The sequence below is a fragment of the Pollachius pollachius genome (genome assembly GCF_949987615.1).
Source record: "Pollachius pollachius genome assembly, chromosome: 7".
Taxonomy (NCBI): Eukaryota; Metazoa; Chordata; class Actinopteri; order Gadiformes; family Gadidae; genus Pollachius; species Pollachius pollachius.
This window is the reverse complement of record NC_136940.1, coordinates 415500-442670: the sequence shown is the minus strand read 5'-3', so window position 1 is coordinate 442670 and position 27171 is coordinate 415500. Positions and strand designations below refer to the sequence as shown.

General features: G+C 49.7%; 2 protein-coding genes across 4 annotated transcripts; one reads left to right on the top strand and one right to left on the bottom strand.

Annotated features, from left to right (window-relative positions):
* Nucleotides 1-1720: 1720 nt before the first annotated feature.
* On the top strand, nucleotides 1721-22299 carry ptbp1b (polypyrimidine tract binding protein 1b). 2 transcript variants are annotated; one of them, XM_079740456.1, is made up of 15 exons: nucleotides 1721-1786; nucleotides 4819-4852; nucleotides 7515-7575; nucleotides 7678-7865; nucleotides 8924-9070; nucleotides 9641-9793; nucleotides 11208-11318; nucleotides 12682-12853; nucleotides 13354-13431; nucleotides 16416-16543; nucleotides 17097-17130; nucleotides 17803-17895; nucleotides 20161-20377; nucleotides 20924-21001; nucleotides 21120-22299. In XM_079740456.1, the coding sequence occupies exons 1-15, from the start codon at nucleotides 1779-1781 to the stop codon at nucleotides 21250-21252; spliced, it is 1635 nt and encodes a 544-aa protein (XP_079596582.1). In that variant the 5' UTR covers nucleotides 1721-1778; the 3' UTR covers nucleotides 21253-22299. The 2 variants fall into 2 exon arrangements, with proteins under 2 accessions (XP_079596582.1, XP_079596583.1); XM_079740457.1 differs by having other exon boundaries at nucleotides 1755-2002.
* A 554-nt stretch (nucleotides 22300-22853) lies between these two features.
* Nucleotides 22854-25458, bottom strand: fam174c (family with sequence similarity 174 member C). Of its 2 annotated transcripts, none has more exons than XM_079740472.1 (3): nucleotides 25134-25458; nucleotides 24860-24981; nucleotides 22854-24492 (listed from the first exon to the last, which is right to left on the bottom strand). In XM_079740472.1, coding segments are annotated over exons 1-3 (411 nt in total). In that variant the 5' UTR covers nucleotides 25421-25458; the 3' UTR covers nucleotides 22854-24490. The 2 variants fall into 2 exon arrangements, with proteins under 2 accessions (XP_079596598.1, XP_079596597.1); XM_079740471.1 differs by having other exon boundaries at nucleotides 22854-24506; nucleotides 24862-24981.
* Between the last annotated feature and the right edge of the window lie 1713 nt (nucleotides 25459-27171).

Sequence of the window (27171 nt, the reverse complement as noted above, 5' to 3'; positions counted from 1 at the left end):
TATTCATATTTCATATTTAGATTTATTTTTCATTTATATTATTTTTCAGTAGCTATCAGCAGTAGGTACCAGCAGTAGGTACCAGCAGTAGGTACCAGCAGTAGATCCGTCAGTAGGTACCAGTAGGTACCAGCAGTAGGTACCAGTAGGTACCAGCAGTAGGTCTGTCAGTAGGTACCAGTAGGTACCAGCAGTAGGTACCAGCAGTAGGTACAGCAGTAGGTCTGTCAGTAGGTACCAGCAGTAGGTACCAGTAGGTACCAGCAGTAGGTACCAGCAGTAGATCTGTCAGTAGGTACCAGCAGTAGGTACCAGTAGGTACCAGCAGAAGGTACCAGCAGTAGATCTGTCAGTTGGTACCAGCAGTAGGTACCAGTAGGTACCAGCAGTAGGTACCAGCAGTAGGTACCAGCAGTAGATCTGTCAGTAGGTACCAGCAGTAGGTACCAGTAGGTACCAGCAGTAGGTACCAGCAGTAGGTACCAGCAGTAGGTACCAGTAGGTACCAGCAGTAGGTCTGTCAGTAGGTACCAGCAGTATGTACCAGCGGTAGGTACCAGCAGTAGATCTGTCCGTTGATACCAGCAGTAGGTACCAGCAGTAGATCTGTCCGTTGATACCAGCAGTAGGTACCAGAAGCAGGTAACATTGAACCACAGGGGGTCGCTGTTGCCCCTCACACATTAACGCCAGTCGTGGCGTCACCAGATCATGCCTTTGTCTTATCTCCTGGTCATTCTTCTGCTTGTGGCGAAACTCTTCTGGTAGAAACTTGCACTGCATAAGCCTCTGCTTCTGTTTCTATCACTCCTGTCCATCCACTGTATACATTACAACTTAAACAGGAAATGAATAAGGATTTTGACCGAGGTCTGACACTTGAGTTGATAGAGTATGAATCTTCTATTAATTATTATATATATAAAGTAGAGAATCCTCTACAGTGGGGTGTACTCTGCTGCAAGGAGAAGCTTGTGTTTGGACACTTTGCGCCACCTTGACTTGGTTTCTCCATCATCATTTGGGTGGAGAGCTGCTGGATGGAGAGGTTAGGGTGGTGTCCCAACTGAAGGTGTCTCTGGGTGGGGTCTCTAGGGGGGAGTCCACCTGAAGGTGTCTCTGTGGACAGCAGTCCCACGGGCCACCTGACTCCCTCTCCTCAGATGCTTCATTCACTATTTATCTCGTTGCTACACGATATCCACCCGTCAACAACAGCTGTCTGTTCCGTGTGTGTGTGTGTGTGTGTGTGTGTGTGTGTGTGTGTGTGTGTGTGTGTGTATCTGTGTGTGTTTGCGTGTGTGTGTGTGTGTGTGTGTGTGTGTGTGTGTGTGTGTGTGTGTGTGTGTGTGTGTGTGTGTGTGTGTGTGTGTGTGTGTATCAAATCATTCCGCCATAGCCTACTGTAGGGTATAAAATATAGAATATATATAATATAATCACTACATATGTATATATAGGACCGCTGGACCGCCCACCTGAACCCACGTGTCCTCTTCTCCTCCAATGGGAAGTATCCGCCAGCTCGCATCCATTTTGTGCGCTCATGATAAGAGACACTGGTTTGGCTTAGCGGCGCTGAGCTGTCGCGAGAGGATGGCTCGGACTTGATAAATTGAGTTCTCGCGAGAGGACGGCTCGGATTTGATAACAGAGCTCTCGCGAAAGCACGGCGGGCCCTGGATCAGAGCATCTGGACGCAGCTCTCGCGAGAGGACGGCCGGGCCTGGATAAGAGTATCTGGTCGGACCTGTTGCTCCCCAGTTCCGTGTTGTGCAATGGACGGGTGAGTTCAGCGACACAGAGCTATAACATCTGTATCTTTAATGTGTCTCTAATGTATCTGCAGGGGCGTTCATCTGGACCAACGGGATAGTTATAATAGTGATTAGAGCGCTAATAACAGTGGTAATAACAGTGGTAATAGGAGTGGTAATAGGACTGGTAGGAGTGGATCCGGTCTCTTCTCTTCCTCTTCCTGCTGCAGGACTCCTCTCTGGATGTGAGTCTCCTCTGATCATCTAACCCTGTCGACTAGTGCTGGACCCAGCCGGGTGCATGTCCTTTAGGTCCGGGTGGATGTGTGTGTGTGTGTGTGTGTGTGTGTGTGTGTGTGTGTGTGTGTGTGTGTGTGTGTGTGTGTGTGTGTGTGTGTGTGAGAGTGTGTGTGTGTGTGTGTGATTGAAGTGTTGGGGGTAGTGCATGTCTTAACCACACCCCTGCTGACTGGATTCCAGTGCAGGTTTACTGGTTTAATCCCAGCTCCCTCAATTCGAGGTTATTAGGACGCCCTGCGTGTGTGTGTGTTGGGTGTGTGTGTGTGTGTGTGTTGGGTGTGTGTGTGTGTGTGTGTTTGTGTGTGTGTGTGTGTGTGTGTGTCTGTTGGGTGTGTGTGTGTGTGTGTGTGTGTTGGGTGTGTGTGTGTGTGTTGTGTGTGTGTGTGTTGGGTGTGTGTGTGTGTTGGGTGTGTGTGTGTGTGTGTTGGGTGTGTGTGTGTGTGTGTTGGGTGTGTGTGTGTGCGTGTCACTGGTTTGATCCCAGCTCCTCTCTTCACCTGAGCTCTGGGCCCCCCCACGAGGTGCCTCGGGGGGGGCTCCCATGGGTGGCTTAGGGTTGGTTAGTTGGTTGGTTAGTGACCCATGCTGCAGGTAACTTGTGGGGGAGATTCAAAGTTGTTACTGGTTGATTGCGTCAGCTGGTTGGTTAGTGACGGGTTGGTCAGCTGGTTAGTGAGGGTGGGTCTGTTGGTTGGTGAGGGTGGGTCTGTTGGTTAGTGACGGGTTGGTCAGCTGGTTAGTGAGGGTGGGTCAGCTGGTTAGTGAGGGTGGGTCTGTTGGTTAGTGACAGGTGGGTCTGTTGGTTAGTGACGGGTTGGTCAGCTGGTAAGTGACGGGTGGGTCTGTTGGTTAGTGACGGGTTGGTCAGCTGGTTAGTGACGGGTGGGTCTGTTGGTTAGTGACGGGTTGGTCAGCTGGTTAGTGAGGGTGGGTCTGTTGGTTGGTGAGGGTGGGTCTGTTGGTTAGTGACGGGTTGGTCAGCTGGTTAGTGAGGGTGGGTCAGCTGGTTAGTGAGGGTGGGTCTGTTGGTTAGTGACGGGTGGGTCTGTTGGTTAGTGACGGGTTGGTCAGCTGGTTAGTGACGGGTGGGTCTGTTGGTTTGTGAGGGGTTGGTCTGTTGGTTAATGACGGGTGGGTCTGTTGGTTAGTGAGGGTGGGTCAGCTGGTTAGTGAGGGTGGGTCAGCTAGTTAGTGAGGGTGGGTCAACTGGTTAGTGAGGGTGGGTCTGTTGGTTAGTGAGGGTGGGTCAGCTGGTTAGTGAGGGTGGGTCTGTTGGTTAGTGACGGGTTGGTCAGCTGGTTAGTGAGGGTGGGTCTGTTGGTTAGTGAGGGTGGGTCAGCTGGTTAGTGAGGGTGGGTCTGTTGGTTGGTTAGTGACGGGTGGGTCTGTTGGTTAGTGATGGGTGGGTCTGTTGGTTAGTGAGGGTGGGTCTGCTGGTTAGTTAGTGACGGGTTGGTCAGCTGGTTAGTGAGGGTGGGTCGGTTGGTTAGTGAGGGTGGGTCTGCTGGTTAGTTAGTGACGGGTTGGTCAGCTGGTTAGTGAGGGTGGGTCGGTTGGTTAGTGGCGGGTAGGTCAGCTGGTTATTGAGGTTGGGTCTGTTGGTTAGTGATGGGTGGGTCTGTTGGTTAGTGACGGGTGGGTCAGCTGGTTAGTGAGGGTGGGTCTGTTGGTTAGTGACGGGTGGGTCTGTTGGTTATTGAGGTTGGGTCTGTTGGTTAGTGATGGGTGGGTCTGTTGGTTAGTGACGGGTGGGTCAGCTGGTTAGTGACGGGTGGGTCTGTTGGTTAGTGACGGGTGGGTCTGTTGGTTAGTGACGGGTTGGTCTGTTGGTTAGTGAGGGTGGGTCAGCTGGTTAGTGAGGGTGGGTCTGTTGGTTGGTTAGTGACGGGTGGGTCTGTTGGTTAGTGATGGGTGGGTCTGTTGGTTAGTGAGGGTGGGTCTGCTGGTTAGTTAGTGACGGGTTGGTCAGCTGGTTAGTGAGGGTGGGTCGGTTGGTTAGTGGCGGGTAGGTCAGCTGGTTATTGAGGTTGGGTCTGTTGGTTAGTGATGGGTGGGTCTGTTGGTTAGTGACGGGTGGGTCAGCTGGTTAGTGAGGGTGGGTCTGTTGGTTAGTGACGGGTGGGTCTGTTGGTTAGTGACGGGTTGGTCAGCTGGTTAGTGAGGGTGGGTCTGTTGGTTAGTGAGGGTGGGTCTGTTGGTTAGTGACGGGTGGGTCTGTTGGTTAGTGACGGGTTGGTCAGCTGGTTATTTAGTGAAGGGTGGGTCTGTTGGTTAGTGACCGGTGGGTCTGTTGGGTGGTTAGTGGGTTGGTTATTGACCGGTCTACTTCTGTCTGGTAGAACGTGGTCGCTCGGCTTCAGGATGAGGATTGACTCACATGAAGGTTGTGACTCCTTCCACCTGTTCAATGACAAGGTTCCTCTCCAGCCTGTGGTCTTCACTGTGAGTGGGTTAGGGTTGGGTTAGGGTTAGAAGGTCCTCACTGTGAGTGGGTTAGGGTTGGGTTAGGGTTAGGGTTAGAAGGTCCTCACTGTGAGTGTGTTAGGGTTGGGTTAGGGTTAGAAGGTCTTCACTGTGAGTGGGTGAGGGTTGGGTTAGGGTTACGGTTAGAAGGTGTTCACTGTGAGTGTGTTAGGGTTAGGGTTAGAAGGTTAGGGTTAGAAGGTTCGGGTTAGAAGGTTCGGGTTAGAAGGTTAGGGTTAAAAGGTTAGGGTTAGAAGGTCTACACTGCTCACCTCCTAACTCCGTTCTCTGTCTGCAGCGGCCTTCCCCTCGATATCACAGCTGGTACCAAGGTAGGCTCACACTTTACTATACTATACTATTACTATACTGTACCTATATTATAACTAGTCTATAACTATTAATATATATTATAACTAGTCTATAACTATTACTTTACTGTACCTATATTATAACTAGTCTATAACTATTACTATACTGTAACTATACTATAACTATTACTATACTGTAGCTATATTATAACTATACTATACTGTAACTATACTATAACTATTACTATACTGTAGCTATAATATAACTATACTATACTGTAACTATACTATAATATTACTATACTATACTATAACTATACTATATCTATACTATACACCATATTACATTTTGTACAACGGTAGACTTCTACTATACTATACTACACTACTAATACAATATATTTTGTGTGCTTCCTATTATGTTAGACTGAGGAGGGTTAGTAAGTGGTTCACGTTATGTTCTGGTTAGTCTCAGGTGGGTTAGTGAGTAGTTCTGGATATGTTCTTGTTTGTCTTAAGGTTGGTTAGTGAGTAGTTCTGGTTAGTCTCAGGTGGGTTAGTTAGTAGTTCTGGTTATGTTCTTGTTAGTCTAAGGTGGGTTAGTTTATAGTTCTAGTTATGTTCTTGTTAGTCTGAGGTGGGTTAGTTAGTAGTTATGTTCTGGTTAGCAGTGACTCTGGTCTGGTTGATTGAACGGACAGTTTTGAATCTAGTTTGTCACATGCTAATGCTAATGCTAATGCACAGTGCTACACAATGCTCTCCCTGCACATCTCCCCTGCTTGTAACTGTTGCTAAGGAACGGCTAATTATGGGCTGGCTTTGAGGAATGCTCGTCAAAGCATTCCAGGCTTCAGGGCCTTCACTGCTGTGGTCCTATGGTGTGTTCCAGATGCCTCGGGCACCAGCCTTCCGAGTTGCAAGTGCTTTCTTGTGGCATTTCACGGAGGCACGCTCCCTTTTGGTCGGGCCCCCTCGGAATCCTGAGAGTAGACCGAGTTCAGTGAGTTGACTCGACAGCCAAAATGGCTGCGCCCATGAAGATATTTATTTTCTTTGTATTTGTACCACGTTGCTCATTTTAATTTCGATTTTAAAGGCTCTAACACAATTTATTACATTGCTACTTTATCCTATTCACCAATTTACGCATTGCACAGTTTTGCTGTGCGTGCAATACAATGTAAAGTTATGTTGTTTGTTTTCGAGCTGGTTTGTTAAAGAGGCTAATGTAGCTAACAATAAACAATGATTAGCAAATGACATGACGTAATCACAAAGACGAACGGGAACGCTATAAATGCTACGAGACAGGAAATTGCGTCACAAGTACAACTCGGAAGGCTGGTGTCCGAGGCATCTGGAACACTCCACTAGTGTGGCCCCTCCCCGCACGCCGGGCATTCTGGGAAACAGAGTTCCAGAGTATGTTCAGCAGGTTGAAGTCGAACATTACAGCGATAGAACTGTGGAATAACACTGTGTGTGTGTGACTGGTGTCAGTGTGCGGATCGGATTGAACAATATATATATATATAACTATCTCTATATATACATATATATATATATATATATATATATATATATATATATATAACTCTATACACGGGAGTTGTAGTCCGTAGCTCAGGTTTCCGTGTGTTAGCGCTGAATTGGCTCTGATGGGGGAGGGAGGCGGGTGCCATGGCGACGCGAATGAGTGTGTTCCTGGTCGGTGTTTACCCCCGGCTGAGGGTGTCTGGTGACAGTGTGGAGCCGGTTGGATCACTACTGTAGGAGAACACTTAGCACGCTAAGGGGAGCCCTGTAACACGCTAAGGGGAGCCCTGTAGCACGCTAAGGGGAGCCCTGTAGCTAAGGGGAGCCCTGTAGCACGCTAAGGGGAGCCCTGTAGCTAAGGGGAGCCCTGTAGCTAAGGGGAGCCCTGTAGCTAAGGGGAGCCCTGTAGCTAAGGGGAGCACTGTAGCTAAGGGGAGCCCTGTAGCTAAGGGGAGCCCTGTAGCTAAGGGGAGCCCTGTAGCTAAAGTGAACTCTGTTGCATGAAAACCACCAGTTAGCCGCAGCGGGTTAAAGGTCAACGTCAAATTCATCTAGCGTGGGGCTGGGTATGCCTGTTGCTAGGCGATGGCTGTGCTACTTGGGTTACCGGAGCTGCTCGTCCATAATTGATCTCCTGATCGGTAAGGTGAGCCCAGGTGTGCTGTTCACCTGAGACGAACAATCAGCCCTTTGTAGCTCCTGCTGGACGTCTGCTAGTCTGACGCAACCCCTAGCCCCTCCCCCAAGCCCCTAACCCCCCTCCCTGCTAGCCCCCCTCCCTGCTAGCCCCCCTCCCTGCTAACCCCCCTCCCTGCTAGCCCCCCTCCCTGCTAGCCCCCCTCCCTGCTAGCCCCCCTCCCTGCTAGCCCCCTCCCTGCTAGCCCCCTCCATGCTAGCCTTTAGCCTGTTCCTAGCCGCCGTAGCTGTATTTGGCTAATGTCTAAAATGTTGAAGCTAGCTGGTCCAGACCAGGCTCTACAGCCCTGATGAACTCCTCTCCATGTTGCCGTGGTAACCGTAGATTAACTCCTGTCCATGTTGCCGTGGTAACCGTAGATTAACTCCTCTCCATGTTGCCATGGTAACCGTAGATGAACTCCTCTCCATGTTGCCGTGGTAACACATCTCTCCTCATGTTTTCCAGAGAGGATCTGAAGAGCTTTTCTCCTGCGTTCCTCCAGCTCCTCCTATCATGAGCTCCCCAGGTGAGACACAGGCACCTCCTCCTGCACCTCCTCCACCCTCTCCTCCTTCTCCTCCTCCTCCACCCTGCTTGTGTTAACCACAACCCCTGTCCCGTCTGGTAGCCAATGGCAGCGACAGTAAGAAGTTCAAAGTGGACCTGCGTGGCGGCGTGGCGCCGGGGGCCGGCTCTCTAAGCCGCGTGCTGCACGTCAGGAAGCTGCCGGGAGACGTGACGGAGCCAGAGGTCATCTCCCTGGGGCTGCCGTTCGGGAGCATCACCAACCTGCTGATGCTGAAGGCCAAGAACCAGGTGGGGGCACTACCATCACTAACTACTACTAACCACTACACTTACTAATGCACCACGAACTACTACTCTTATTAATAACTAGTACACTACTAACTACTACAGTTACTAATAACTAGTACACCACTAACTACTACAGTTACTAATAACTAGTACACTACTAACTACTACACTTACTAATAACTAGTGCACCACTAACTACTACACTTACTAATAACTAGTAAACCACTAACTACTACACTTACTAATAACTAGTACACTACTAACTACGCCTCTTACTAATAATAAGTACACTACTAACTACTACACTTACTAATAACTAGTGCACCACAAACTACTACTCTTATTAATAACTAGTACACTACTAACTACTACACTTACTAATAACTAGTGCACCACAAACTACTATTATTAATAACTAGTACACTACTAACTACTACACTTACTAATAACTAGTACACTACTAACTACTACACTTACTAATAACTAGTGCACCACTAACTACTACACTTACTAATAACTAGTAAACCGCTAACTACTACTCTTACTATTAACTAGGTCACTACTAACTACTACTCTAATTATCTACTACTACAACTAATACTACTCTTACTAATAACTAGTACACTACTAACTTTTACTCTAACTCGTACACCACTAACTACTACTTTTACTAATAATTAGTACACTACTAACTATGACTCTAACTAATAGTTACTACTCTAACTTCTACTCTAACTACTCGTTAACAAGGAGCTACTAGTTAACAATGAGCTACTAATAAACATGAGCTACTAGTAACACTGAGCTACTAGTTACACTGAGCTACTAGTAACACTGAGCTACTAGTTAACACTGAGCTACTAGTTAACACTGAGCTACTAGTTACAATGAGCTACTAGCAAACAATGAGCTACTAGTTAACACTGAGCTACCAGTTAACAATGAGCTACTAGTTAACGCTGAGCTACCAGTTAACAATGAGCTACCAGTAAACGATGAGCTACTAGTTAACGCTGCGCTACTATTTAACTAATTGTAACTAACACTCCGGTGTGCAGGCCTTCATCGAGATGAGCTCGGAGGAGGCTGCCCAGACAATGGTCACCTACTACTCCTCCGTCACGCCCGTCCTCAGACACCACCCGGTCTACGTCCAGTTCTCCAACCACAAGGAGCTCAAGACCGACAACTCCCCCAACCAAGTGGTACCTGTCTGTCTGTCTGTCCCAACCAAGTGGTACCTGTCTGTCTGTCTGTCTCCCCCAACCAAGTGGTACCTGTCTGTCTGTTTGTCTGTCTCCCCCAACCAAGTGGTACCTGTCTGTCTGTCTGTCTGTCTCCCCCAACCAAGTGGTACCTGTCTGTCTGTCTGTCTCCCCCAACCAAGTGGTACCTGTCTGTCTGTTTGTCTCCCCCAACCAAGTGGTACCTGTGTGTCTGTGTCTGTCTCCCCCAACCAAGTGGTACCTGTCTGTCTGTCTGTCTCCCCCAACCAAGTGGTACCTGTCTGTCTGTCTGTCCCCCAACCAAGTGGTGCCTGTCTGTCTGTCTGTCTGTCTGTCTTCCCCAACCAAGTGGTACCTGTCTGTCTGTCTGTCTGTCTGTTTGTCTGTCCCCCTCAACCAAGTGGTACCTGTCTTTCTGTCTATCTGTCTGTCCCAACCAAGTGGTACCTGTCTGTCTGTCTGTCTGTGTGTCTGTGTGTCTGTGTGTCTGTCTGTCTGTCTGTCTGTCTGTCGGTCCCAGCTCTCCTCTCACTAACCCCTCCCCCCCAGAGAGCCCAGGCGGCGCTGCAGGCCGTCCTGGCCTCCCAGGGGGGGGTCCACCCCATGGCTGGCCTGGAGGTCCCGGGGATGGGGCCCAGCCCGGTGCTGAGGGTGGTGGTGGAGAACCCCTTCTACCCCGTCACCCTGGACGTCCTGCACCAGGTAACACCTGGGGTCATCTCCTCCTAGAGGGGTCACCTCCTTACCTCCTAGAGGGTCACCTCCTTACCTCCTCCTAGAGGGGTCACCTCCTTACCTCCTCCTAGAGGGTCACCTCCTTTCCTCCTCCTAGAGGGGTCACCTCCTTACCTCCTCCTAGAGGGGTCACCTCCTTACCTCCTCCTAGAGGGGTCACCTCCTAGTGGAGTCACCTCCTTACCTCCTCCTAGAGGGGTCACCTAGTGGGGTCACCTCCTTACCTCCTCCTAGAGGGCTCACCTCCTAGAGGAGTCACCTCCTAGTTCACCTCCTAGAGGGGTCATCTCCTAGAGGGGTCACCTACTAGAGGGGCTCACCTCCTATAGGGGCTCACCTCCTAGAGGGCTCACCTCTTAGAGGGGTCACCTCCTAGTTCACCGCCTAGAGGGGTCACCCCCTAGAGGGGCTAACCTCCTAGTTCATCTCCTAGAGGGCTCACCTCTTAGAGGGGTCTCCTCCTAGTTCACCTCCTAGAGGGGTCACCTCCTAGAGGGGTCACCTCCTAGAGGGGTCACCTCCTAGAGGGGCTCACCTCCTAGAGGGCTCACCTCTTAGAGGGGTCACCTCCTAGTTCACCTCCTAGAGGGGTCACCCCCTAGAGGGGCTCAGGTCCTGGAGGGGTCACCTCCTAGAGGGGTCACCTCCTAGAGGGGCTCACCTCCTAGAGGGCTCACCTCTTAGAGGGGTCACCTCCTAGTTCACCTCCTAGAGGGGTCACCCCCTAGAGGGGCTCAGGTCCTGGAGGGGTCACCTCCTAGAGGGGCTCACCTCCTAGAGGGGTCACCTCCTAGAGGGGCTCAGGTCCTGGAGGGGTCACCTCCTAGAGGGGTCACCCCCTAGAGGGGTCACCTCCTAGAGGGGCTCACCTCCTAGAGGGGTCACCTCCTAGAGGGGCTCACCTCCTAGAGGGGTCACCTCCTAGAGGGGTCACCCCCTAGAGGGGTCACCTCCTAGAGGGGTCACCTCCTAGAGGGGCTCAGGTCCTGGAGGGGTCACCCCCTAGAGGGGTCACCTCCTAGAGGGGTCACCTCCTAGAGGGGCTCAGGTCCTGGAGGGGTCACCTCCTAGAGGGGTCACCCCCTAGAGGGGTCACCTCCTAGAGGGGTCACCCCCTAGAGGGGCTCAGGTCCTGGAGGGGTCACCTCCTAGAGGGGTCACCTCCTAGAGGGGTCACCCCCTAGAGGGGTCACCTCCTAGAGGGGTCACCCCCTAGAGGGGCTCAGGTCCTGGAGGGGTCACCCCCTAGAGGGGTCAGGTCCTGGAGGGGTCACCTCCTAGAGGGGTCACCTCCTAGAGGGGCTCAGGTCCTGGAGGGGTCACCCCCTAGAGGGGTCAGGTCCTGGAGGGGCCCCTCTCCCTCACCCGTCTCTCTCTCCAGATCTTCAGTAAGTTCGGGACTCTACTCCGGATCATCACCTTCACCAAGAACAACCAGCTCCAGGCTCTGCTCCAGTACCCCGACGGCACGACGGCCCAGCACGCCAAGCTGGTGAGGCCCCCTGCCCCCCCCTGCCCCCCCTCCTGCCCTCCTGACCCCCCTCCCCCCCTCCTGCCCTCCTGACCCCCCCCTGCCCTCCCCCTCTTGCCCCCCCCTCCTGCCCCCCCTCCCCCCCCTCTGAGGAGGAGGATATAGCCCTAAGATAGCCTGGCTATCCCTAACCTCATCCCATTCTACGTTGAGATTGGGAATCAAACGTCATTTTCTCGTATTTGAGGCGTGGTTTACGATTGCCCGGAGCCGTTTATTGGGTACTACGAATGTCATATCATATGAGTCTGTCCGTAGCTCATAGCCAATCGTATCAATTATACCAGATGACGTAGGTAAAGCGAAAGAAATTCGGTGAGGAAGAAGACGATGGGTGTGTCAAATAGACGTCCCTCCCCGTTCTGTGATTGGTTCCCTATCTCAGGTGAAAATCAAATCCATGGAATCCAGGCTGCCTAGCAACGCAAAATGAAATCACGCAAAAGGCAGCATGGGTATACCCAGGCGAAACGTAAGATGTCACATTCACAATACTGAACTACGAGGGCACTAAAATACGTAATAGTTTACAAGTCATACATGTATGCATGATGTGACCCTAGAAAGCACAGACGAAATAAGAGAGAGCGCGTTCACGCGGAGAGGGGCTGCGATTTCAGACTTGGATTCCATTTTCGGCACGACACCGGTATCTTTAAATACTAGCATCAGCGTTCGTTCAGTCAACAATAGTGATTGATTATAGAACACCGCAGGATCAGCACCCAAGAACACGCTGTGGACTGTGACAGAGGTGGAGGCGTTCCTGTGTAGCCCTGTCTGTGGCGCGTGCTATGCGACCCGCCCACGTTGAAGAGGTACTTTTCTACGACCCGCCCACGTTAAAGATGTACTTTTGCCTGGAACCAAACCAAGTCGTGCCGCACTAAGTCGTGGCGAGTTGAGCTGGTACTGTCTGCGGAAAAGCGGCATAAGTACATTAGTCAGAATAAAGAGAAATATCACTGTTAGTAAAGTAAGGAAGTGCCAAGCACTAACCATCACTAGGTTAACCCATTCCCGTATACAACAGAGATAGCTAGGGTAAAACGCTAAACCAAGCTAACTGCAAGGACGTACAACATACGATAAGTCTGTATGAGGGCTGAGGGAGCGGCTCTGACCAGGTGGGCCCTGAGTCTCTCGTGGGAGGGGGTCCTGACGTCGGCAGGGAGCTCGCTCCACCAACAGAGTTGATTTGGGCCTCCCTCCTATTTGGATGGTGCTGTGAGGTGCGGTGGTAAGATGCTGAACCTCTGGTAGGATATGGGTGCTTCCCAGTGCAGACTGGTTTGACTGTAGCGGTTGAGTCCTTGTGTTCCAGTCTCTGGACGGGCAGAACATCTACAACGCCTGCTGCACGCTGAGGATCAGCTTCTCTAAACTCACCAGCCTCAACGTCAAGTACAACAACGACAAGAGCCGGGACTACACCCGACCGGACCTCCCCTCTGGGGACCCTCAGCCCGGCATGGAGCACCATGCCATGGCCTTCAGTAAGACCTCCTCCTCCTGACACATCACCTCCTGCTCACTCCTCCTAACTCCTGCTGACACATCACCTCCTCCTAACTCCTCCTAACTCCTGCTGACACATCACCTCCTGCTAACTCCTCCTAACTCCTGCTGACACATCACCTCCTGCTAACTCCTCCTAACTCCTGCTGACACATCACCTCCTGCTAACTCCTCCTAACTCCTGCTGACACATCACCTCCTGCTAACTCCTCCTTACTCCTGCTGACACATCACCTCCTGCTAACTCCTCCTTACTCCTGCTGACACATCACCTCCTGCTAACTCCTCCTAACTCCTGCTGACACATCACCTCCTGCTAACTCTTCCTAACTCCTGCTGACACATCACCTCCTCCTAACTCCCCCTCCTGACACCATCACCTCCTCCTCCTCCTGACACCTTCTCCTCCTCCTCCTAACTCCTCCTGACACCACCTCCTCCTCCTCCTGACACCTTCTCCTCCTCCTCTCTCCTTCAGCTCCTGGTCTCATCTCAGCCTCCCCCTACGGAGGCCCCGCCCACGCCTTCTCCCCGGCCTTCACCATCCAGCAGACAGGTGACCTGACCCCGCCCCTAGAGCCCCGCCCCCTGGAGCCCCGCCCCCTGGAGGCCCACCTCCTAGAGGCCCACCTCCTAGAGGTCCGCCTCCTAGAGGCCCGCCCCCTGGAGGCCCGCCTCCTAGAGGCCCGCCCCCTGGAGGCCCGTCTCCTAGAGGCCCGCCCTCTAGAGCAGGGGTTCCCAAAGTGGGGGTCGAGACCCCCCGGGGCGTCACGGGACGCCGCGGGGTGGGTCGCGGAATGATTTCCATAAATCAAATAATAAAATAAAGTATAATAAAAAAATAAAATAAAATAATAATAAAATAAATTTGGAAAAAATAAAATACAGAAAAATTCAGCCATAGTTGCCAAAATTATGAAACATGGTAGTTAAAATTAAAATAAAACTACAGATTTTCCTCCTGAGGTGATTACGACAGATTAACGATAGCATCATTTGCAGGTGTCTGGTCACTTTACGGCTCCACAGTAAACAACACAAAGCGGACCAGTAGATTTTCTCTGAACTAGCTCATTGATGATTTTTTGATGATTTTTCAAAATGAAACGTTGGTTAATACCGAGCAAAGAAAAGACAGAGAGGCCAGCGGAGGAGGCAGAGAGGCCAGCGGAGGAGGCAGAGAAGCTAGCAGAGAGGGCAGATAGGTCAGCGGAGGAGGCAGAGAAGCTAGCGGAGAGGGCAGAGAGGTCAGCGGAGAGGGTAGAGAGGTCAGCGGAGGAGGCAGAGAAACCAGCGGAGAGGGTAGCAGAGGAGAGCGGAGTATCGCCTTGGCCATCCACCTCTGGCGCGGGAAGAGGTGCCCGCCATAAGGGGGTCCATAAGCAGTCGGATCAGCCTTCCTCCAAGTGTCGCAAGTATCGAGAGGGATATTTACAGTATGGATTCACATGCGTCGTTGTCAACGAAATACAACATCCCCAATGTGTAGTGTGTACAGAGGTGCTTGCACATGAGAGCCTAAAGCCCGTAAAAATGCTCAGACACATGAAAACTAAGCACCCCTCTCTTGCCGCTAAACCGCTAGATTTTTTCCGCAGAAAGGAGAAAGAGTTGCAAGGCCAAAAGAAAATCGTAATTAACCAAACAACAATCCCAACCAAAGCTCAAAGGGCTTCATATGAGGTGGCATATTTAATTGCACAGGCAAAAAAGCCAATGCGCAATGCATGGGCATAAACTGGCCCGTGAGCTGGAATCAGTGCCGCTGTCTGACGGGACCATTTCCCGGCGCCTCACCCATATGGCCCAGGACATAAAGAGTCAGCTGATTGACAGAGTGAAGAAAGGGAAATATGCTTTACAGTTAGACGAATCCACGGATGTATCAAACTGTCCAGCTGCTTGTTTTCGTTAGATATAGTTTTGATGGAAAACTTAACGAGGACCTGCTAATTTGCACCCCACTGGAGGGAACATGCACAGGCGAGGACAATTTCACAAAACTTGACAACAAACTGAAAGAAGAGGGTCTGTCTTGGGATGAATGCATCGGTGTGTGTACAGACGGTGCTGCAGCAATGCTGGGGAAAAAGAAAGGACTTAAAGCAAGAGTCTTACAAGTGGCGCCCCACATAAAATTCACGCACTGTATTATCCACAGAGAGGCTCTTGCGAGTAAAACGCTCGGCCCAGAGCTGAAAAGTGTTCTTGAGACTGCAATAAAAATTGTCAACCACATTAAATCGCGTCCACTCAACACCAGGCTGTTTGCCACTCTGCAACGAACTGGGATCGCAGCACGAGGGCCTGCTGTTCCACACAGAAGTCAGACGGCTTTCGCGGGGAAACGTTCTCAGCCGCCTGTTTGAGCTGCGGGACGAGATCGCTGACCACCTGACTGACCCTGACTGGTTAACAAGGCTAGCGTATCTGTCTTGCATTTTTGACAGACTGAACGGACTTAACCTGTCATTGCAAGGTGAAAACACAAGCATCATGTCAATGAGTGATAAAATCCGCGCATTCAAGAGAAAAGTGGATCGCTGGACTGCACGAGTTGAAATGGGCAGGATTGACATGTTTAATGAGCTGGACGAATTCATGGAAGCAAATGATCTGAGTGTTCACATTGTGAAGACGTCTATAACTACCCACCTTCAAGCACTCCTGGACACTTTGACAAGTATTTCCCTGAGGAAACGGCTCCGGAACGATATGACTGGATAAAATCACCATTCACTGTAACCACCGCAAGTCATCTGTCAGCCGGCATGGAGGACGCACTGATTGAGCTGTCATGTGACCGCACTTTAATGACAGATTTTAATTCCAAGACGCTTGCTGAGTTCTGGATTTCAGTCGAGAGGGAATATCCACAGCTGTCCAAGGCCACGATGGACGTACTGACGCCGTTTGGCTCCACATACCTGTGCGAAAAAACTTTCTCTGCACTGACATATATTAAAAATAAATACAGATCACGTCTAAATGTGGGGGATGATCTCCGTGCGGCCGTCTCAACAATTAAACCGAGAATGGACTTGCTGTGTTCCGCGCATAGCGCACATCCATCTCATTAGATGAGATTAACGCTGAAACATAGTTGCCAGCAACAATGTACATATGTTTACAACAGTTTGTGGATATTACCCTGACTGAGATATTCTTCTGTTCAAATGGAAATGAAAGTAATATTTCAAAGTTAAGTTTACACATGACAGCAATACTGTGCACTCATGTTACATGGATATTATTTTTACTGAGGTATTCAGCTTTTTATCAAACAGTAAATATGTAAAACCATATCAGGCTGCTCTGTTGTTTTGTGTTGTTGTTAAGGCCGTGTTTGGATAAGCCTAGTGCGTATGGCCTGTGCGCACATTTTATTTTATTTTTTCAGTTACGTCCGGGGATAGTGGGGGTCGCCAGTCTCTGGCGCCGTTATTTTGGGGGTCCCCTGCTCTAGAGGACCTACAGGCTGGTCCTCCCCTGTCCTGTCTCACCTGTCCTGTCTCACCTGTCCTGTCTCACCTGCCTCAGGTCTGACGGTTCCAGGTCTCCATGGAGGTCTAGCGTCGCTGGGGTTGCCGACGGCGACCGGGCGTCTGGCCTTCTCAACCCTCCCAGCGGGCCACGCCGTCCTGCTCATCAGCAACCTCAACCCCGAGGTACTTGTCTGTCTCTCCACCTGTCTGTCTTACCCCTCAGGTACCTTTCAGTCTCTCTACCTGTCTGTCTTAACTCTCAGGTACCTGTCTGTCTCTCCACCTGTCTGTCTTAACCCTCAGGTACCTGTCTGTCTCTCTACCTGTCTGTCTCTCCACCTGTCTGTCTTAACCCTCAGGTACCTGTCTGTCTCTCCACCTGTCTGTCTTAACCCTCAAGTACATGTCTGTCTCTCTACCTGTCTGTCTAACTCCTCAGGTAACTGTCTGTCTCTCTAACTGTCTGTCTCTCTACCTGTCTGTCGGTCTCTCTACCTCTCTGTCTTTCTGTCCGACTAACCGTCTGTCTGTCTGACTACCTGTCTGTTGGTCTACCTGACTTCCAGTCTACCTGTCTGTCTGTCGATCTACCTGTCTGTCTGCACCGAGCCACACCAACTCGTCCTCCTCTCTCAGTGATTAATCGTCTCCCCCCCTCCCCCTCCCCTTGTTTTTTTCCGTTGCCGTGGAAACCCCGGGCTGTGGATGTGCTGCTGCTCTCTGCCGCCCCCTGCAGAGAGTCACGCCACACTGCCTCTTTATTCTCTTCGGTACGTTTCCGCATCACCTGTCAATCATTCAGCCGCTAGTCCTGTTCTGATTGGCCGAGGCGGGCTCCTGTGTTCTGATTGGCCGAGGCGGGTTCCTTTGTTTTGATTGGCCGAGGCGGGCTCCTGTTTTCTGATTGGATGTTGGGTGAGGCTGGCTCCTGTGTTCTGATTGGCCGAGGCTGGCTCCTGTGTTCTGATTGGATGTTTGGTTTGTCTATCCTGCCTGGTCTGTCCCCTCAGCGTCCTCTCCTTGTTCCCTCTGTCCTCTGTCCTCACCTCAGTGTAATAGAGCTCATGGTGATCTCACCATACCACCCCATACCTCTCAGAGCAGACCTAACCCCAGGGTACTGGACCACTTAGGGCTCATCCCAAACCGCTAAAGGACAAGATGGCTCAAGAGGTCAGAGGACAGGCGACCTCCTGGGTCCTAGAGGCCAGGGGTCAAAGGTCAGATGCGGCCCGGAGACCTTGTTTCAGAAGCCTTAGAGCATTAAAAAAAGGGAAGGAGGAGTCAGGAGGAGCATAGGGGCGGGATCAGGAGGACCAGAGGGGCGGAGTCAGGAGGACCAGAGGGGCGGAGTCAGGAGGACCAGAGGGGCGGGGTCTGGTTCTGCTGGTCATCAGCCAAGGCGGCACAGTGAGGATGTGTGTGTGTGTGTGTGTGTGTAGGGGTGTACGGGGACGTGATGAGGGTGAAGATCCTGTTCAACAAGAAGGAGAACGCTCTGGTGCAGATGGCCGATGGGACCCAGGCCCAGCTCGGTACGTTACTGCCATGTTACTACTACTACTTGTTGTACATTTATCTTCTTAACAACTAAGAATAACGAAGCGAGATGTTGCTTGAAATTCAGACGTTTAAGTGAAATAAAAAAGGGTAATTACAGCGTGTGCTTGCTCAGCAAAATCATTGAAAAGAAGGGAAAAAGGCTGATTGACAGGAACGAGCTTTCACGTGAATCACGTAGCTCCGTGAACCTAGCCCAATGCATTCTGGGTAATGAAGTCCATTTCAATACAATTCTCATCATAATTACACATAGTCTCTTTAACCACATGAATGTTGAATATTAACTATCAGTATTAATGTTAACTTATTAATGTTAACTTATTTATGATTAACTATTCTTTTAAATAGTCTTCTAACAAATAAATTCTCAACACTACTATCCTACTACTAATACTATTATACTACTACTAATATTATACTACTACTACTATACTACTACAACTATTATACTACTACTACTATTATACTACTACTACTATACTACTACTACTATTATACTACTACTACTACTATTATACTACTACTACTACTAGAACTACTACTTTAATACTACTATCCTACTACTACTATACTACTATTACTTCACTACTACTACTATTCTACTACTAGATCTACTAATACTATAATACTACTATTAGTACTATACTACTAGTACTAGTGCTATACTACCATAGCCATCGTGACCGCTGAGCTGAAGGGGACTAACCTCCCACGGGGCGAGGCACAGCAGGGGACAGGTCCCGTTATGTGTTACACGTGATGTCATGTGTTACACGTGATGTCATGTGTTACACGTGATGTCATGTGTTATAACGTGAGGTCATGTGTTACACGTGATGTCATGTGTTATAACGTGAGGTCATGTGTTACACGTGATGTCATGTGTTATAACGTGATGTCATGTGTTACACGTGATGTCATGTGTTATAAGGTGATGTCATGTGTTATAACGTGAGGTCATGTGTTACACGTGATGTCATGTGTTACACGTGATGTCATGTGTTATAACGTGAGGTCATGTGTTATAACGTGAGGTCATGTGTTACACGTGATGTCATGTGTTATAACGTGAGGTCATGTGTTATAACGTGAGGTCATGTGTTACACGTGATGTCATGTGTTATAACGTGAGGTCATGTGTTATAACGTGAGGTCATGTGTTACACGTGGTGTCATGTGTTATAACGTGATGTCATGTGTTATAACGTGAGGTCATGTGTTATAACGTGAGGTCATGTGTTATAACGTGAGGCCATGTGTTACACGTGAGGTCATGTGTTATAACGTGATGTCATGTGTTATAACGTGATGTCATTTGTTATAACGTGAGGTCATGTGTTACATGTGATGTCATGTGTTACACGTGAGGTCATGTGTTATAACGTGAGGTCATGTGTTATAACGTGAGGTCATGTGTTATAACGTGATGTTATGTGTTATAACGTGAGGTCATGTGTTACACGTGATGTCATTTGTTATAACGTGAGGTCATGTGTTACACGTGATGTCATGTGTTACACGTGATGTCATGTGTTATAACGTGATGTCATGTGTTATAACGTGAGGTCATGTGTTACATGTGATGTCATGTGTTACATGTGATGTCATGTGTTACATGTGAGGTCATGTGTTATAACGTGAGGTCATGTGTTATAACGTGAGGTCATGTGTTATAACGTGAGGTCATGTGTTATAACGTGAGGTCATGTGTTATAACGTGATGTTATGTGTTATAACGTGAGGTCATGTGTTATAACGTGATGTCATGTGTTATAACGTGATGTCATGTGTTATAACGTGATGTCATGTGTTATAACGTGAGGTCATGTGTTATAACGTGAGGTCATGTGTTATAACGTGATGTTATGTGTTATAACGTGAGGTCATGTGTTACACGTGAGGTCATGTGTTACACGTGAGGTCATGTGTTACACGTGATGTCATGTGTTATAACGTGAGGTCATGTGTTATAACGTGAGGTCATGTGTTATAACGTGATGTTATGTGTTATAACGTGAGGTCATGTGTTATAACGTGATGTTATGTGTTATAACGTGAGGTCATGTGTTATAACGTGATGTCATGTGTTATAACGTGAAGTCAAAACGTGATGTCATAACATGATGTCATAACCTGATGTCACGTGTTATAACGTGACATCATGTGTTGTAACGTGATGTGTTGTAATGTGATGTCATACCGTGATGTCCTAACGTGATGTCCTGTGTTGAGGTCAGCCATGAGCCACCTGAACGGCCAGCGTCTGTACGGGAAGGCGGTGCGCATCACGCTCTCCAAGCACAGCAGCGTGCAGCTGCCACGCGAAGGTCACGAGGACCAGGGTCTGACCAAGGACTACGGAAGCTCCCCGCTGCACCGCTTCAAGAAGCCCGGCTCCAAGAACTACTCCAACATCTTTCCCCCCTCCTCCACCCTGCACCTGTCCAACATCCCGTAAGCACCTGGACACCTGTCCTGTAGCTCCGCCCCCATGGCTGTTAACACACCTGTCCTGTAGCCCCGCCCCCATGGCTCTTAACGCACCTGTCCTGTAGCCCCGCCCCCATGGCTCTTAACGCACCTGTCCTGTAGCCCCGCCCCCATGGCTGTTAACACACCTGTCCTGTAACCCCGCCCCCATGGCTCTTAAAACACCTGTCCTGTAGCCCCGCCCCCATGGCTGTTAACACACCTGTCCTGTAGCCCCGCCCCCATGGCTGTTAACACACCTGTCCTGTAGCCCCGCCCCCATGGCTGTTAACACACCTGTCCTGTAACCCCGCCCCCATGGCTCTTAAAACACCTGTCCTATAGCCCCGCCCCCTTAAATAGTGGTTTTCCCAGGAAAGCTGGCGGTCCTGTTGATTGAGGAGGTCTCTCTCCCTCTCTCTCTCCCTCCCTCCCTCTCTCTCCCTCCCTCTCTCCCTCCCTCCCTATCTCCCTCTCTCTCTCCCTCCCGCTCTCCCTCCCTCTCTCTCTCTCTCTCTCTCCCTCCCTCAGCCCCTCGGTGGTGGAGGAGGACCTGAAGATGCTGTTCTCCAGTTCGGGGGCCTTGGTAAAGGCCTTCAAGTTCTTCCAGTGAGTTCTGTCCACCTTATATCAACAGACAGTAAGACGGTGTTCAGTCGATGATTAGATCTAGTTTGTAGGGGGGGGAAGGAAGCTCTGTCTCCATGGTGTTCCCTCTGGTCCTCAGGAAGGACCACAAGATGGCGCTGGTCCAGATGGGCTCGGTGGACGAGGCCATCGAGGCGCTGATCGAGTTCCACAACCACGACCTGGGGGAGAACCACCACCTCCGGGTCTCCTTCTCCAAGTCCTCCATCTGAGGACCCCCCCACCCCTGGACCAGCCTTCTAAAGACACCCCCCCCTTGGACCAGCCCTCTGAGGACCCCCCTCCCCCTTTTACTGAAGGTTCTCCCATTCAAACCCCCCCCCCACCCCCCCCACCCCTGGACCAGCCTTCTAAAGACACCCCCCCTCCCCCCCTCCGGAGACTGAGGGTCTAGGTCCAGACTGGGGCTCCTACTGGGGGTCTTGTCGTCCTCTGGGGGTCTCGTCGTCCTGGGGGTCTCGTCGTCCTCTGGGGGCCTCGTCGTCCTCTGGGGGCCTCGTCGTCCTCTGGGGGTCTCGTCGTCCTGGGGGTCTCGTCGTCCTGGGGGTCTCGTCGTCCTCTGGGGGCCTCGTCGTCCTCTGGGGCCTCGTCGTCCTCTGGGGGTCTCGTCGTCCTCTGGGGGCCTCGTCGTCCTCTGGGGGCCTCGTCGTCCTCTGGGGGTCTCGTCGTCCTGGGGGTCTCGTCGTCCTCTGGGGGTCTCGTCGTCCTCTGGGGGTCTCGTCGTCCTGGGGGTCTCGTCGTCCTGGGGGCCTTGTCGTCCTCTGGGGGTCTCGTCGTCCTCTGGGGGTCCCAGCGTGGCGGGCGGTGTTGTAGTGTTTGGTGTGCCCTTGTCGACTCGTTTCTTCTGCATTCCTTTCTTTATTCTCGTGTGTCAATCATTATTTAAATCAACCTGTAGCTGAAAGTTTAAATCATTCCTGAAGCCGGAGGGCGGGCCCTGCCCCCGGTTGGCTGTCCATCCTTGTAGCAGTGCCTCTCTCTGATTGGTCTATTTATACGTTTGATTCACGACAGCTGAAACCAAAAAGGCCTTGTGGAGCTTCCTGCCCGGGACCGACTGGGCCGGGGGGGGGATGCAGAGTGCCTTTAAAGCGGTCCCACCCGGACCACATGGACCCTGAGCTCGCAGCCAATCACAGGGCCCGCTGCCCAGCCGCCGGCTCACTGGACTGATGTGGGGGGTACTGGTGAAGTGTACATAATAATAATTGTTTTTTACTATTGTAGTTCATTAGAATAAATATTCGTTTTGTATCCGATGGAAACGTCTATTTTGATTAAAATATGGGACCACTTCTGGGCCTGAAAACAGGAAATAAAAAACCTCCCGGAGTCCGCCTCCTCTACTCCTGGTTATCACCTTACGAGCCCCGCGTCCAACACACCCCTGCTCGTCTCTACTCAGGGTAAACCAGCTCTAAGCCTCTTCAGAGGCTACAAGAGGGCCAACATTTGCTCTGAACAGCAGAATGGAATCCATTGTTATAACCTCTTTTAAATATTGAAACTTGCCTGGGTTTAACATTTAGTCGATTTAAAAGTAATTATATATTCTTCAGATCTTAACCATGAGAATCATATGAAATACACCATGGAGCTTTCAGTATGGTGCTAAGTGCTATGGTAGGTGTAGCGGTTAGCATTAACCTCATTATGTAGCATGATGGAGTTGGGAATGTAAATATAATATAATAAAGGGTGTCGCCGCAATCAAGGGATTTAATAGTTTATATAAAGAACATTCCAGGTGTTGGCAGCTGGCTGGCAGTTCCCCTTCATGGACAGACACACGGACACACAATAAAGAACTATATGGATAAAGTACTGCAAATTTAATGCATTTTAAAAAGGCCATTTGCAACAGAACCAACTCCAAGGTAAGCGTCCTCGTGCTGAGATCCTGATCAAATCATTCAGAGATCAGGACGGGGTTGTCAACTCTGCTTAAGTGAAAACAAAAGTACTTTAGTACACGTAAACTTGATGTACAAACATGTGGTTGGAGAAATAGAAACCATGTTCACACCGTTACACACATTTAAAGATTGTGTCCAATACAGGAATGGCTTATGAAGTACAGCAGGACAAATCATACAAACCAGAAGAAAAACAGAAACCAAATCAAGATAGAAATCCACTGAAGTTAAATAAAGTGTTGTGGATTTTCTGCATAGCAACACTCTGATCCTCAGACACTGCAGAAGTCTGTTTATATTCTACACGTCTTAGATTGTGATTCGATATTTTCGCTATAAAATGAATACAAAGAGTTTAATAAAAAAATACATCTTTGTAAAAAGCTGATTATTGTCGATATTTAGCGATAGGATAGCGATAGGTGGCGTGGTGCATCTCAGACATTCTCATATTCCCATTCACCATTCAGGATTAAATAAATAAATTAAGTCTCATCTCTGCAACTGGAGAGAAGAAGTGTTGAGATGAACACCAAGCTATACCAGAGTCCAACATCCCATAATAGTCCCGATAAGATCGCAACCCCACTACGTCCTCTGGTGGCCGGCAACAGAACTACAGACAAGGCTCATTCAACGTTTAAAGACCGACATCAAGTGGCTTCAGACCGACAGCGTCAACAGACACAGTAATCCAACTCAGACACCCTGAACTAACTCAGACACGCTGAACTAACTCAGACACCCTGAACTAACTCAGACACCCTGAACTAACTCAGACACCCTGAACTAACTCAGACACGCTGAACTAACTCAGACACCCTGAACTAACTCAGACACCCTGAACTAACTCAGACACGCTGAACTAACTCAGACACGCTGAACTAACTCAGACACGCTGAACTAACTCAGACACCCTGAACTAACTCAGACAGGCTGAACTAACTCAGACACCCTGAACTAACTCAGACACGCTGAACTAACTCAGACAGGCTGAACTAACTCAGACACGCTTAACTAACTCAGACAGGCTGAACTAACTCAGACAGGCTGAACTAACTCAGACACGCTGAACTAACTCAGACACCCTGAACTAACTCAGACACGCTTAACTAACTCAGACAGGCTGAACTAACTCAGACAGGCTTAACTAACTCAGTCAGGCTGAACTAACTCAGACAGGCTGAACTAACTCAGACAGGCTGAACTAACTCAGACACGCCGTCTGTGGATAGAAGTGCGTACTGCCATGTTTGTAGTTAACTAGTTTTACTGGTCACCTAACTACTTGCGTAGTCAGTAAAACATTAAGATGGAGACCTGAAGAAGCGTTCCACTTTGACGTCTGAAGTTAAGGAATGTTCCGTCTGAAGCCCCTTCTGTTCATGGCTCCTCATCTCTTCTGTTGTCATGGAAACTCCAGAAGATCGTCCTAATTACAGCGGGGCTAAAAAAATAAAGGCTTCTCCAGCAGAAGGCCGGCGGCTTTGGCTTTACACATCGGTGCTCCTCCTCCTCCTCCTCCTCCTCCTCCTCCTCCTGCTCCTCACCTGAGATCACACACACAATAAATCAATTCCAAGGGCAACAGGAGGGGTAACCAGGGTAATGTTTGGGGGGGGGGTAACCAGGGTAACTGTTGGGGTAACAGGAGGGGTAACCAGGGTAGTGAGGGGGGGGGGGGTAACCAGGGTAACTGTTGGGGTAACAGGAGGGGTAACCAGGGTAATGAGGGGGGGGGGGGTAACCAGGGTAACGGTTGGGGTAACAGGAGGGGTAACCAGGGTAATATTGGGGGGGGTAACCAGGGTAACGGTTGGGGTAACAGGAGGGGTAACCAGGGTAATGAGGGGGAGGGGGGGGGGTAACCAGGGTAACGGTGGGGGGGGCCCCAGGGTAACGGACCTCCGGAGGCTGCGGGCCTCGTACAGCGTGTCGTCCTCGTCGCTCTCCAGGGCATCGAGCTCCACGCCGTCCTCAGCGTTCTGCAGCAGACCGTACTTCTTCTGGAGCGGACGCTTTGTCCTACACACACACACACACACACACACACACACACACACACACACACACACACACACACACGTTAAGAAACGGAGCGCGCGCCACATATCCGGCAGGGTTCAGGGTTCGATTCCCATTGACGTGGACCCAGCGGGGATTCGGGGGATACGCACCGCACCGCGCGCACAAGCAGGTAGAAGACCCCCAGCATGGTGAAGCCGATCAGGACGTACAGCGCGCGCTGCACCACCATATTGTCCACGTTCAGCCCGCGCGGCGGTGGCGGCCTGCGGTGGGGCGGCGGCGCGGCGGAGGAGTTGGAGGAGTTGGTGCCCGGAGCGGGGATGGAGCCGACAGGGTGGGGGATCACCTCCAGCCCGGTCGCTATGGAGACCAGGAGGAGACCCGCTGCTAGCGGCACGAGCCACGCCGTGACGGAGAACAGCCGCGCACTCCTCATGTTGTGGAAATGAATCCGGAAGTGATGACGAGACCTAAGGCGAGCAGGAACCAGGTCATGTGACCAGACCCATATCACGTGACCTGTCTTTCAAGTCACATGACTGTTTGGTCTTTCGACCAATCAGGAGCCGCGGTAGATGGGGTCGTCGTTTCGCGTCCGATATTACATACCGGTATACTACAAAAAGTAAACTTTACAATACGATATTAATAATATAATTGATAATAATTACTAACACTTAATAAAAATAACATGAATAATTGTGATATATGATGTCTTATAACGTGTTATCATTATAATCACTACTGTGATTATAAGATATATTATAAGTAACCATTAAATACAAAATATCTATACATATCAAATGTAAACAAAAAACTATACCTACCTCGGCATAAACATGAACGCCACAGGAAATTTCAACAAAGCTGTTAATGACCTGAGAGAAAAGGGAAGAAGGGCATTTTATGCGATAAAAAGAAATATCAAACTAGACAACCCAATTAAGATCTGGCTAAAAATATTTGACGCAGTGATAGAGCCCATTGCGCTCTACGGCTGTGAAGTCTGGGGCCCACTCACCAACCAAGATTTTATAAAATGGGACAAACATCAAATTGAAACTCTTCATGCAGAATTCTGTAAATCAATACTAAAAGTCCAAAGAAAGACAACAAATAATGCATGCAGGGCAGAATTAGGATGATATCCAATCGTTATTAAAATTCAGAAGAGAGCCCTAAAATTCTATAACCACTTTAAGGAAAGCGACAGCAACACACTCCACAACAAGGCTCTTACCCACAGAGTTACAACCAGAAAAGTGTCCCCTTAGCCAGCTTGTCCTGGGAATCTGTCCAACAAACAACAAACAACACATCAGGCAAAACCAAATTATAAGAAAACAAAAGGAAAAGTATTTGGCACAGTAAATTGGCCTGCTATTTGTCCCTGAACAGAGACTACACCGTGGCAGAATACCTGACCACCTTGACCGACCCAAAATTGAGGAAATCCTTGACCAGATACAGACTCAGCGAAAACAGCCTGGCCATCGAGAAGGGACGCCACAGACAGACCTGGCTCCCAAGAGAAGACAGACAAGAGAAGTCTCCCACTGCACACACAACCAACTAGAGACAGAACTGCACTTCCTGACTTCCTGCCAGTCATACGAAGACATCAGGAATACACACTTCCCACGGATTACAAAGGCATGCAAGGACTTCAAAGACACTCCAGATGCTCACAAACTGCCATACCTGTTGGGAGAAATACAACAATGTACGAACGCAGCAGCAAGATTCATCACCTGTTGTGATGAGAGAAGGACCTCAAACTCCCCATAGACTCATCCCCCTGAACTCACTCTTCACACCATAATTGCACTAATCCTCCATAATGTAAATATTGTGTATTTAGAGTGTATCTTTAACACATCTGTTTATAAGAGATGCTGCAATTTTTGTTATTTTTATAATATCGCACATTTTACTTTTTAAAGTACTTTTATAGTATAGAGTAACAGTGTCTAGGTGGAATGTGTATTTGTTGAGGCTGGGTCTTTTTTCAAATATCATTATTTTGGTTTTACTAAGGTTCACTGTTAGGGCCCAGGTTTGAGAGAAGCTGTGCAGAAGATCTAGGTGCTGCTGTAGGGCTTCTCTCTCTCTCTCTCTCTTTCTCTCTCTCTCTCTCTCTCTCTCTCTCTCTCTCTCTCTCTCATCCAATCACACTGAGCCTTCACG